Source organism: Pleurodeles waltl, chromosome 4_1 (assembly GCF_031143425.1).
Source record: "Pleurodeles waltl isolate 20211129_DDA chromosome 4_1, aPleWal1.hap1.20221129, whole genome shotgun sequence".
NCBI classification, from domain to species: Eukaryota; Metazoa; Chordata; class Amphibia; order Caudata; family Salamandridae; genus Pleurodeles; species Pleurodeles waltl.
The window spans coordinates 537942716-537955528 of NC_090442.1; the positions used below are offsets into that span (position 1 = coordinate 537942716).

The 12813-nt window shown below is 41.4% G+C and overlaps 1 protein-coding gene across 3 annotated transcripts in view; it reads left to right on the forward strand.

Moving 5' to 3' along the window:
- CTTNBP2 (cortactin binding protein 2) overlaps positions 1–12813 on the forward strand; it is a 670870-nt gene that overhangs the window by 444954 nt on the left and 213103 nt on the right. For all 3 annotated transcript variants that reach the window (XM_069228906.1, XM_069228905.1, XM_069228907.1), the window contains one exon: positions 8048–8235. In XM_069228906.1, the coding sequence (XP_069085007.1) occupies positions 8048–8235 (188 nt within the window). The remainder of the gene's footprint in view (positions 1–8047; positions 8236–12813) is intronic.

Sequence of the window (12813 nt, forward strand, 5' to 3'; positions counted from 1 at the left end):
AGGTTACACATGTATGTGTATTAAAGTTAACTTAGCTAACACTTTGACTGTGTAGTACAGAAAGTATATTAATGCAAAAATAACATGATAAATAGTACCTATGTAGTAGTGCCAAGGGATCCTGATCACACCCAGCAGATTTCTTTTGGCCCCATGCAGGGATTGTATACCAACATACCATTTAAAGTAGAGAAAATGAACATGTATTCCCTGAATCTGTCTCTTCATGAAAAGGATCTGTGTTAGGAACAAACAAACCTGCCAGAGGCCAGGTTTTATTTTTATGGTTCCCCTCACACTTTTTCCTGAGGCAGCACACACTCTAGACATCTGGACCAATGGTATTAAAGGTTGTAATGGGTAGCCAAGCTTGATAAAAAAAAATATGAAGAATAGTGGTAGCAAATATCACACATTGTGGAAATAAAGAATACAAAGAATGGAAATATTATGGAAAAAGCTCACCTGATATTATTGGTATTTCTGTATACTACAGGATATCTGTTACTAATGCTTAGCATCTAAAATGTTTCCTTTGATGAGAAGTGGAATATTGCAATTGCATACATGATGCCAAGAGCTGTGTGCCATTCTGGCCTTTGTCAAGCATGACCAACAGTCATTGTTAGTCTGTTAAGCCAGAAGTCCTTGGAGCAGTGATCCAAATAGGAGTGAAAGAATGCCTCTCTCAATGGGATAGAAGCGAAACTATGCAAAACTATGTATTACTAAAACACTATACAATCAATTGAATATTTGTGAACGAAAAGCTCACTACTATAAAATGAGAAACATACCCACTATATACCTGAAAATGTATGCTATGTAATAATACCAGCTAGAGGTTACTGTGAGAAAAATGGGCTGATTGCAGAAGCCCCCTCACTTTTTGCCCCCATTTTTAGCTGACACTGGTGGTTTCTGACTATGACTCTGCCCTGGGCACTGCTGACCAGTCCCAGGGCCAGTGCTCTTATTAAAATTATATATGCAAATTACGCCTAAGTACAGTATAAACAGCTCTAACAACCTACCTATAAGTCTCTAGTACATGGTATGGCATGTAGGTTTAGGAACCCCAGTCTATTTAAAGCACCCATAGGTGCACTGCTGTGGTGTCCAGTGCCATTGTAAAGGCAGGCCTGTCTTGCTGGCTGCCTTTAAGTTGAAATTAACCCCAAATTCGACTCTGGAATTAAAAGTACTTCCAAAATCTCAAACAACCTTATATTTGCATATGTCACCCCCTACGGTCTGTCCTAGGTGCCCCAAGGTTTGGGTGCAGTGTAAATATAAGCAGGGACTTCATATGTGTTATAAGCCCTGGTGAGTGGAAAACAGCCAAATTAATTTTCCTTATTGTAGTCAATAGGCTCCATAGGCTAACATTGGGAGACTTTATTTTAAAATAATAGCCTTATTTCTGACAGAGAAGAGATGAATGTATCACATTTGGTATCAAATTAAATGTAATAATACATCAAACAACTTGCTAAGGCTGAATATACTAGGGAGGGAAAGCCACTTGGACAGAAACTGGACCTCCCCCATTCCCTGCTCCCCAGACAGATGGGAGCCCCAGTGATTGGATTAGGAGAGGGGCTGGAAAGGGTGTGTTAGGGAGACTTAGCCACACCACTGGGTTGACCTGGACAGATCTAAACTCCAAGGATAAATGTTCTCCATGTTGGATTTTTAGAGACTGCTGCTTCCTGAGATTAATTGTTGCCACACTTCACAGGAAGTGGTCACCCCAGAGGGTGGCTAATTGCACCCCATTGGACAGGAGCACCTCCCTGCTTCCCCACTCAGGCGCAAGGATAAATATGGCAGAGCTTCCCCACAATTCAGATCCCTGCTAGAAGAAGATACTGGAGAAGAACAACTGTCCTGCTGAATACCTGGTCTGCACCTCAAGGACTGCACCCTCAAGGACAGCACCAGCTGCACACTTAGGGCTTCACCAATAAAGATACTTTACCTTGCTTTTGCAACTCCAGGGGTGGACTCCCTGTAAGCTACTGGTACAATGGAGCTAACCAGAGTCCACTGCATCAAGTCCTGCAAGAAGAGTCCAGCTGACCAGTGGCCATTATAGGTTTCTGGCCAGGTGCATTCTGGAAACAGTAGTCCCAAATTCCAATGAGCTGTTCAGAGCCTCTAGAACCTTGGATCAGGTTTGTGGACCCGTCAAGGACCTAAAAAGGACCTCTGGAAGAGGATCCAGCAGTTTGAAGAAGTTTGGACCAACTGTCGTTCAAAGCACCACAAGCTGGAATGGTGCACTGTGGGAGTTGAAGTCCCAGACCCCAAATCAGAGCCTCTGAACCTTTGGCAGGTGCTATGGACCACTTTCCTGAATCAAGTAACACTTCTGAAAGTAAGTGTAAAAGTGTTACATCATGGATGGCCTTAACTCTGGACTTTGTCCCTGTCCAGTGCAACCTTTTTTTTATGTAACTGTTTGAGTGCTATTTGCTTCTAAGAGCCAATTTTACTTATAATCTTTAAAAATTCATACTTTTGGTTCCCTAAATTGGATCTTTGTCATTTTGTGTCATTTAAAGGTATAAATATTTTCTATTTCTATAAATTGGTGTTGGATTTTTATTGTGTGTTGTGGTTTACTTATTTACTCTTTTGTTGATATTAAATGCATTACACACCTGTCTATTAAGTTAAGCCTAACTGTTGTGGGCCAAGCTACCAAGGGTGGAGCTAGTGGGGGTTTGTGGCATATTGCTAAGTGTAGGTACCTGCCTGCCCTTAACAATGATCCACTTTCCAACAGTTACAGATGATAATATTTTGTTTACACACAACACCAAGTTTTATAAAGCTAAAACTAACTTTGGATGACAAAGTCATATGATTCCCCTGTCTGTATGCAGACACCATTATACTGTTTAGAAGTCATATCACTTTCCTCTTCAGAGTAATTGAGATGCCTGCACAAATGTGTTGCCTATTTTCTCAAACCTATAAAAATAGAAAGTTGAGTAGTCAAAGAATTTTGGTAAAATCCAAACCTGGCTATAAGGAGTGCTGGAAAGTATTAAAGGGATGCTTTTTTGAAGGTACATGGCACCTTTGATTGAAAATATTCTTGAGTCTTATCTTGGAAGTTGACTTCATAAATACAGCAATCCATGGAGGGCATAACATCTGGCTCATAGATTTGAGACGTTATACTAAATTCATTCAGTGACTCTATTCTCACAGAGAAACTGGGAACCAATGTACCTATAAATATTAAAACATGAAACATACCTCAAACTTCAGATTTCTGCACAATACAGGATATAGTCAGAAAGCGTAATATCTCAAACCATTACCATCAACTATGCAGCCACAATTTGTAGATGGTGCAAACTTACAATAGCTGCCCACTTCTGAGCTCAAGAAAGTTTGCTATGCACATGTTCAAGACTGTCTGACAACATGCAATCTTTAAGGTTTGAGAGAACACTGAACTGGTTCATTGATTAGTTCCTGCACCATAGATGGCTAGACCTTCCATCAGAACCCTCAAATATAACTATATTTTTACCAAAGATTGTGGTGGATACCTATGAGACTGCCAAGACTGAAGGAACATCATGTGCCTGAATAAAGGAATTCATTGTCTGCTTCAGGTGTGAAGAAACAGATGAAATTATTTTGCAAGGCATGCCCAATGATGTAATACTTTTTGCATGCCAATTTCTGCTCTAAACTCCATTGCAAATGCACAAACTCCTATTTGATGCAACATTGTTCTTCCTCATTCAGAGTATCAAAGGCATAGATCTCCACTGTTGCTGCTAAGAACCACACTTTGATTACTTCACGTAAACCACAATAGCAAACTTACAAAATATTTGGGTTGTACCTAGGCTGGGCTATTTAATCATCCAAGCCTGCCTATCGAAGACAGATCCAACCTGGTATTAGCAACATCATCAGGTAATCAGGGCATGCATTATTCCAAAAATGAGTGAGAACAACACTTAATTAGCACCCAGTCCACCAAGTAATCCATTTCAATGTCACCTATGCAGTGCACCCAGTGCCCTTTCTCTGTATTATCTGGCCTCCTGCAGTGTGTCAACAAGAAAGCAGAGATTCTTGCATGTTTGCCTAATGTAACAAACAAGATGATGAAAGGAATACTCAAATTAATCTCAACCACTGGCAGTCGTTCAGAGCTACATCCCACTCCATTGTTTTAGTCCACTTTGCACTCTATAAAACCAGCTATTTACAAACCAGTCTTGTTTCTACTCTGATATGAACACCCTAGCCCAAGCTGCCAGGCTTGTCCCCTTCAGATGAGCACACAATTAAGCCCTATCTGTTACAGTGAGCTGTTTAGGCCTTGCAAGTGAGTCATAGTAAGAGTCATGTGGTACAGTGAGCATGGGACCCTTGTCGGGGCAGCCCAGTTGCACTTAGGATACCTACTACAACTGAAAACAATGTCCTAAAAGGACTGATACATACCAGTCCATTGTTTTTGCCCTCTATGCTACTCTAGACAGAAAACAGCTGCATGCAAATCAGTCTTACCACTGCTTCATTAGGACAAGTCTAGGCCTGGTTCCCTACAGACAGGTAAAAAAAAGTAGCCCAGACCAGTTTTGGCCTACTAAGACCTCGTCAGTTGGGTATAGCTTGAGTCATGTAGCACAGTGAGCATGGGACCTTTGATCCAGCATACATGCTACACTTAGGGCATCTATTGCTACAAACATTAAGGTGATGGAAAGAATGCTTGAAATATTCTCAGCCACTGGCAATTCTATCAGGCCGCATCCAGTCCAACATTTCTCCCAGATCAAATCAACTTAATGTATAGAACTAGGAATAGAAACCTTAAATGACCTGGGGCCCTTATTATATAACAAAATGGATCCAGGACTGAAATAACAAATGTTAAGAGATTTCAAAAAATACCTGTAAAATCACTCTCTTCAAGGTCCCTTTTGGAAGAATGAGACCCATCTTAGTAACCAAGTCACAGCATATAACGAGCATTAAACCAAATTCAAAGTTAAATTTACACCTGGAGAAGACTGGGAGATTTCAGTTAAGTCTATCTAATGTTTCAGAGCTGTGAGTTGTAAATAGCCAAGAGGACCTTCACTCATTGAAGACACATTCACTATACTTACCGCACAGTAAAGTGAGCTCAGGGAAACATGTTGAATCCATGTATGTTATAGTTATGTTTTGAGTGAAGCTGGCTTAAATAAAACAACAGGCAATTTCTATGTTAGTTCTTAGTTCTTTCGGAGCCTGCCATTTGGTGAATGCCAGCTATAAAAGGTGGGACTTCATTTTCTGTTGTTAAATGTGAGGGATTTTTTAGCAAGGTCTGCCCTTCTGTTAGTCACTTATTGATACTTTAAAAAATGCTGATGACAGCCAGGTGCAAAGATCTCACACTTTAGTGTGCCCATGTTTTCGATCCCCCTGCTTGGAGCCAGAATATTTTCTAACTGCTGTGTGAACCATCACTTTGCACAAAGGCTGTGTCTGGAAGCAACCTGAAAATGGTATTTGAAAAAGAAGTAACCCAAACTGGTTCTGCCACTTTGGACAGTGGATTGACATCCTATGTCTTTAAAATGAGTATAAATGTGGGATCCATGTAGGAGGCTGGCCTGGTTTGTAGCGGGTACCTATGGTACTTACACCTTATACCAGGTCCAGTTATTCCTTATTAGTGAAATGTAGGCAATGTCTAGAAGCCAGGCTCTCTAGTGGTAGCTGTAGCTGAGCAGCCAAGGTTTATCTAGGAGACATGCAATGCAAGGCTCATGCAATACCACTGTAGTCACCAAGTACTCACACACATGAAAGAAAATACTCAGTGTTACAAAAATAAAGGTACTTTAGCTTGGTGACACAAATACCAAAAATACCATAGAGTCGGGTACCTAGTTGGTGCAAATGATGTCCCACGCCAGATGGAGGATTGTAGTCTGGTTTGTGTCGCTGGAGTCCGCCAACAAGCCTTGGCACACTCAAAGCTTGCGGTACGGTAAGTGGAAAATGGCGCTGCCCAGGACTAGGAAGGACCCAGTGGACTCTACCCAGGAGGGACAGTCGAAGGGGGCTCTCAGCAACTCGGAGAGCCCACAGAAGACCAGGCAGCATGCACAGGAGTCCCACAGCACGGGGACAAAGAAGGTGCAAAAGAGGCCCACGCAGCACGACGACAAAGGCTCCCATGCCGCGGAGAACCACTCAGGAAGCTGTGCGTCGCAGGATAGAGTGCATGGGGCCGGAGCTGCAAGATGCACAAAGAACTTCGTGGAAGGATGTCAACAAGCCTTGGCAACTGCAAAACACGCAGTGCACGGGGGTACTGTCTTGCATGGGAGGCAAGCTCTTACCTCCATCAAAGATGGACAGTAGGACGTCAAGACCATCAGGACCACTTCAGTCCACCACCTGTGATGCAGGATGGTCCTGGAGGTTGTGGGGGCACCTCTGCTAGTGCAGGGGTGCCCTCACACACAGGTAATTTGCACCCTGCGCTCGGGGCTGAGGGCCTGCTATAGGGATGACTTGCAAGTTACCTGGTGCAGTGAAAGGTAGCATGGACCAAACACATCCAAAGATTCACACACATATATTGTAACACAGATACACAGTGGTACAGAATTAAACACCACTCCCATCCACATTGTACTTAAGTAACATCACAAGTTTTGTGGCGTTTCATTGACTATAAAGAATTGAGTGCACATCTATTCTCTGCAAAGTGGAGCAATTACACACCTTCTAAAAGCAAGTTTGTCTATACAATATATGTTTTTTTGTGTGGTTATTATACAGTTATGTCACTGGTTTATTTCTTTACCCTATATGAAAGATGAGAATTAGGGTTATTACAAAACTATTAAAATCAGTATTAGGTAGAGCAATTAAAGCTGCAAGGAAATAGGTATACCTTTCAAGTAATAATTAGACCCAGCAAAATTTCTGTAATGAAGGTGTAATCTCACAATTTCAATAATTTTGTGGTATACTTTGTACTTGAAATTTCAGAAATGGCTCTATTAAACAACATTGAATAGTTATCTTGAACATTAAGCAAAATGGCAGATATGAGCAACTGCTGTTTGCTGTGCATGTTTGCTTTGCGCTATTTTTTTTGTGTCCTCAGGTCCGTTTTGGATGCAATGATGCATCTCGTTCACACTTCGTTCTCAAATATAGTCCCTAATTCTGGTTTTGAATTGCACATCAGTTTTCCAAAATTATTGTTGAAAATGTAAAAAGGGAAACTAAAAAAAGATGTACTGGGGTAGAGCAGGGTTCAGATATTATACGAAGAGCAGTGCTTGTTAGAATATAAGTGGTCTTGAAATTGAAGACAGATGGCTCTTTATGAGTTGCAATACACAGCTTGCAAAACCCTTGCAGTTGTGCTTTTGCTGTACATACATTTCTCTAATTGGATAAGAGGAGCCAAGACGTTTTGCAGACATTTAATGGGAGTGTATCGGTTTGATTTTTCGACATAATTTTGCATTGCTTTGAATGTACTACGCCTGACTGATATGTTTAAGCTTTACAACAAAATTCATGAAATATGCAATTTGTGCATGTTGTGCTTATGGGAGAATTGTTCAAGAAAATATCTATTGAAGTTACATTTGTTTTTCTCAAACTGGTGTTTTCCTCGTATTTTGACTTTTTTGTGCACGGCCTGGCCATATATGAAAATGTCATGAATATAAGCGAATCACCGTTTGTGTGAAATAAAAACATGCCCGATGTTGCACATCCCATTGTTTTATGGCTTGAATAAAACCACAATACAAAGTAACAACCTAGAAACGCGAATAATACTTTTAGTGATATTTAAGTAAATGTTCTTGTCGAGTAAAATATGTTTGGCGTCAGTGTTTAGCAATAGAAATACCATGGTTTGTTTCCTGCCTATGACATATAGTGCTTTGCGGTGTTACTGCACAACGGTGAATATCAATTATATTTTTCCTAACACGACGAATGCGGGGTCTCATTCCTTGTTCCTTCAAACTGTTTTCAGCAAACGGATCATCCGATGCGTATTACTTCCATGAGAACTGCTACCTGATGGGAACAATCGCAAAGGCACGGCTTCAAGGGTCTGATTTACTAGTGCAGCAACATTTCCGGTGGGTTCAGCTGAGGTGGGACGGCGAACCAATTCATGGCTTGTTGAAGCGATTTTTACGCAGGAAAGCTATACATAAGGTAAGCGGCAGAGCTGGAGAGGTTATTAATAGCAACATATTCTGAGCCAGGGAAGGGGATAATTTTATCACAGCGATGAATCAAATGCTGCCATTCTAAGCATGGGGGTGGGGCTCGTCATGCTAATTAAAGTCAGGAACCTCGTTAGCCCGGTGAACTTTGCCGTTTGCCAGCCTGTGTGTGGCGCGTGGATTCAGTGTGCCGTACTGATTTTGAATGTTTTGTTATAATTACAATGCTCTTTCAACATATATGCTGTCCAACGTTAGTTAATGCTATACTGTTTATCTTATATTTTTAAAGGAAGCAGAGAAGTGTAAGGGTTACATGTTGAAACAGAGGGGCTATAGGGCAAGTGACGGGAAAGTCCATTGGAAAGCACTACATATTTGATCCCATCAACAGCAATATTTGATTAGTTATTTAATATTATATATACGTTCCTGCATCGAACTTTAAAGAGTACATTTCCCGGAATATTTTTTTCTTTCAAAATTTATTGAATCATGAAGTAGCCCCAGAAGCTCTTTGGAGAATGCACACACCAGTGTTTAAATAGTATTGCAACTTGATTAAAGTAGTCGTGAACCTCCCATAATCTGCCTTACCTCCTCCTCCCTTTTGCACACTCAAACCTTTTTTACGAACTCCAATCTCAAAACATTTTTACAACGACCCATCTTGCTTGTGGGAATTCAGGTTTAAATCAGACTTAAGACATCTAAGAGTAAGAAAAAACTACTCACAGAAAAATATTTGTAAAGTAGGCCCAGACTGAGCAGGCGTCCTCATCCAAGCGCCAGGCACTCCTTAGTGTATTAAAATCTATAATAATATTATTCTGGGCGTGATTCACAAAGCTACCCTTACACTTTTGTGTAAGCTTACGACTATTTGTTATTCACAAAGGTATTTTATGAGTGCTAACTTTAAGGCTGGAGAGCCTCCTCACATAAAAAGATAACAGCTCTATCTTTTTATGTGTGGAGACTCTGCAGTCGTACTGGCACTACTTGGAAAATACCTTTGTGAATAGAAAACAATTGTTAACTTACACAAAAGTGTAAGTTTACGTTTTTGAATCAGGCGCACTATGTCTCCACTTACGTGTATCTATCCCTCACTAGGAATTTTCTAGTTGACTGACTTCTGGAATAAAAATAAAGACCGGTCAAACTAAAGGTTTAAGAGGAACTTGGCCGATTGTACAAACATAACAAATAGAAGGTGAGAGGATAAAAGAACCTAAGCACCACCTCCCTACCAAGTTTACTGTAACCCACACTTTGGGTTATTTTTGTGTATCCAGGACACGGTTAGGGTGTTCTGCTTTGTAGTCAAATGCTCGTCAATGGTTTGGAGCCACGGGCAACCTACCTGTTTATCGTCTTCCCAGTAGATTGCATATAGCTCCACTCCTTTGACAAGTGTATGACTACAGGGCGGAGAGACTCCACATCATGTCCTGGATACACAAAAATAACCCATAGTGCGGGTTCCATTAATCTTGTTAAAGGATATGAGGACCTCATCTGAGGAGTCATCCCCAATGGCTACAATGGTAACTCCTGGGGGCTTAGTAGTGGGTTTGTTTTTGGGACAAGAAGTGTCCTTGGTGTGGTGCCCTGTTTTTTGACAGTTGTGGCACCATGCCATAGTGGCATCCCAGTTTTTACCCTGGTACCCACCTTTTTTCTGTGTGGTGTCCTTGGGCCCACCCTCCTGGACTGATTTTTGGGGGCCTAAGGACTCCTTTTATTTATTTCTATGGTGCTCCACCTTTTTGTCCTAGAGGAATGACAGGGGAGCCAATTTCCCTGACTCTTTCTTTTGGCCATCCCCTCCAGTTCTAGTTTTGGGCATCCCAGTTCTCACCCAATGATCAGCCTTCCTCTCAAAGTCTTGGGTGGAGACTGGCCCCATATCTAGTTGGTACTGGTGCAACTTGTCATGGACGCAATCACTCAAAAAAGGTATTCTTTTATCATTAAACTGTACAGTCCTTCTTAATCATATACCTTGTTGCCTTCTAACTAACCACCTAGTGTTTTTACTGAGAGGTCCTCAAATTCTACCCAGGACTGACTCTGGGATTTTTGAGTGTTCCTGAACTTTATGCGGCTTTCATCAGTGGTGAATCCAAAGCCCTCAATCAGGGTACCATTCATTAGGTCATAGGATTTAGCATCTATTTCACTCAGTGTCAGGAGCCTATCCCTGCACTTTACTGAGAACAATTCACATAACAGAGTGCTCCAGTGCTTATTTTGGACATCCCTCCCAATGCAGGCTCTTTCAAAGGAAATTAACCATTTCTGGATTTCATCTCCTTCTTGGTAGGGGACGACTCCTTTTGGGAGTGTTTGGCTGAAAGGTATCTCTTCTTCCCTATTTAATAGTATGCTGCCTCCAAAGATGGGTCGTAGACCCAACTCTTTTCTTTGTTTCTCTATTTCCAAGAGCTGCCTCTCTAAGGCCAGTCTCTTGGTCAGCCTGGCAATATCCAGGTCTGTTTCTGTGGGTATACTAGTGCTGGAGTGAGAGGAGCTACCCTGACCTCCATTGTCCATAGCTTCCATCACATATGCATCATCTACTTCATCTTGGAGATTATCTGTTTCATGCTGGGCCACCAGAAACCTAAGTTTCTCTGCTTTGGGGCTATTTCCAGTATGAATTTTTTACAGTCTGTAGTCGCTCCTTAATTGGCTCTAGCTATATGCCTTATAAGGTTCCAGGTTGAGCTCCTGGTTCAGGGTCTCTACATCTGTCTTTTTTACTTAACTAAAGTTGGATCCTTTTTAAGAATTTGGGATCCCCTTCTTGGATAGGCCAACTAAAGTAAGGTTTTTTAAATCTTTTTGCTAGAGCTGTAGGGACCTAACCAGAGCCCTAATAATTATTTTAAAAATTTGCAAAAAATGTTTAGTCAATTAAAAAAAAAAATATATATATATTAACTAAAGGCAATTTGGAGAGTTATCCATGTGCTCACAAAATTGACACAGTGGTATCAGCAAATGCAAAGTCGTTATCCCAACGCTGAGCCATCAAATGTAGGAGGCTGTTTCTCTATGTAGTGTGCAAAGCTGGGCACACTGTGCAGGGGTCCAGGCAACCACACGTTGGTTTACAGGGGTAAAAACTAGATCACCTAATGCTCTAATTTTTAAGGTAGCTTAGTCGAGCAGTTAGGCTAATCTTACAGAAGTGCAAAGCATTTGTTTTACTCACAGTATCAATCATGCAACTCACACACTCAAAGGAATAACTCGAGTCCACTTTATAAAAATGCTTCAGATTTGTTTGTAATTTGTAAGACCAAGATTATCAAAATTACTTTTTGAGAAATAAATTTTTGAAGTTTGATAAAAATTGTCTTTGTGTATAATTATGCACCATAGGAATTAATTGAAGATCACCTTTAAAAATACATATAAAATCATATAGTTGGTTTACGAAGTTCAGGTTGGTTGAGGTCGTCGGTGCACACACTGTGCCAGCTGAAGAAGTTCAGGCAGCTCCTGGTTACGGCATGAGCAGCGATGAAACGTCTCTGGAGCTGGTGCAAACCACTTGGAAAAGCACTGCACACATAAGTATGAAGATGGTTCCTTGGGGTCCCCTTGGAGTGATGGCCGCAAAGGGTGGAGGACCCCTAGGGCACAGCAGGTTCTTTGGTGCAGGGCACAGGGTCGGGTGCAGAGCGAATCGGTGAGCCAGGAGCTATGCACAAGGATGCCCTCTGGAGCTGAAAGGAAGTCAGTTTCAGTCATTTGCAGGACAACATGGGTACTCTGGTAGGAGGTCTGAGGTGTTCCTGAAGTCCCTTGTTAGACTTTCCATCCTTAGCGTGGTCTCCCTTAACTTTTTGCCTCGGTTTCCCAAGTTGTTGATGTGTGCTGGACTCTGTTTTTGCTGTTTTTCTTACTCTGAGCACTTTACCACTGCTAACCAGTGCTAAAGTGCAGGTGCTCCTATACAAAATGTGTATGTAATTAGTTCATCCATGATTGGCATATTTGATTTACTAGTAAGTCCCTAGTAAAGTGCACTAGAGGTCCCCAGGGCCTGTAAATCAAATGCTACTAGGGGGCCTGCAACACTGGTTGTGCCACCAACCTAAGTAGCTCTGTAATCAGGTCTCAGACCTGCCACTGCAGTGTCTGTGTGTGCAGTTTTAAACTGTAAATTCGACTTGGCAAGTGTGCCCACTTGCCAGGCCTAAACGTTCCCTTTTCTTACATGTCAGACACCCCTAAGGTAGGCCCTAGGTAGCCTCAAGGGCAGGGTGCAGTGTATGGTTAAGGTAGGACATATAGTAATATGTTTTATATGTCCTGACAGTGAAATACTGCTAAATCCGTTTTTCACTGTTGCAAGGCCTGTCCCTCTCATAGGTTAACATAGGGGCTACCTTTAAATATGATTAAAGTGTAGATTCCCTTTGGGAGCGGATAGATATGTGGAGTTTAGGGTTTCGAAGCTCACAATTTAAAAATACATCTTTTAGTAAAGTTGATTTTAAGATTGTGTGTTTGAAAATGACACTTTTAGAAAGTTGGCATTTTCTTGCTT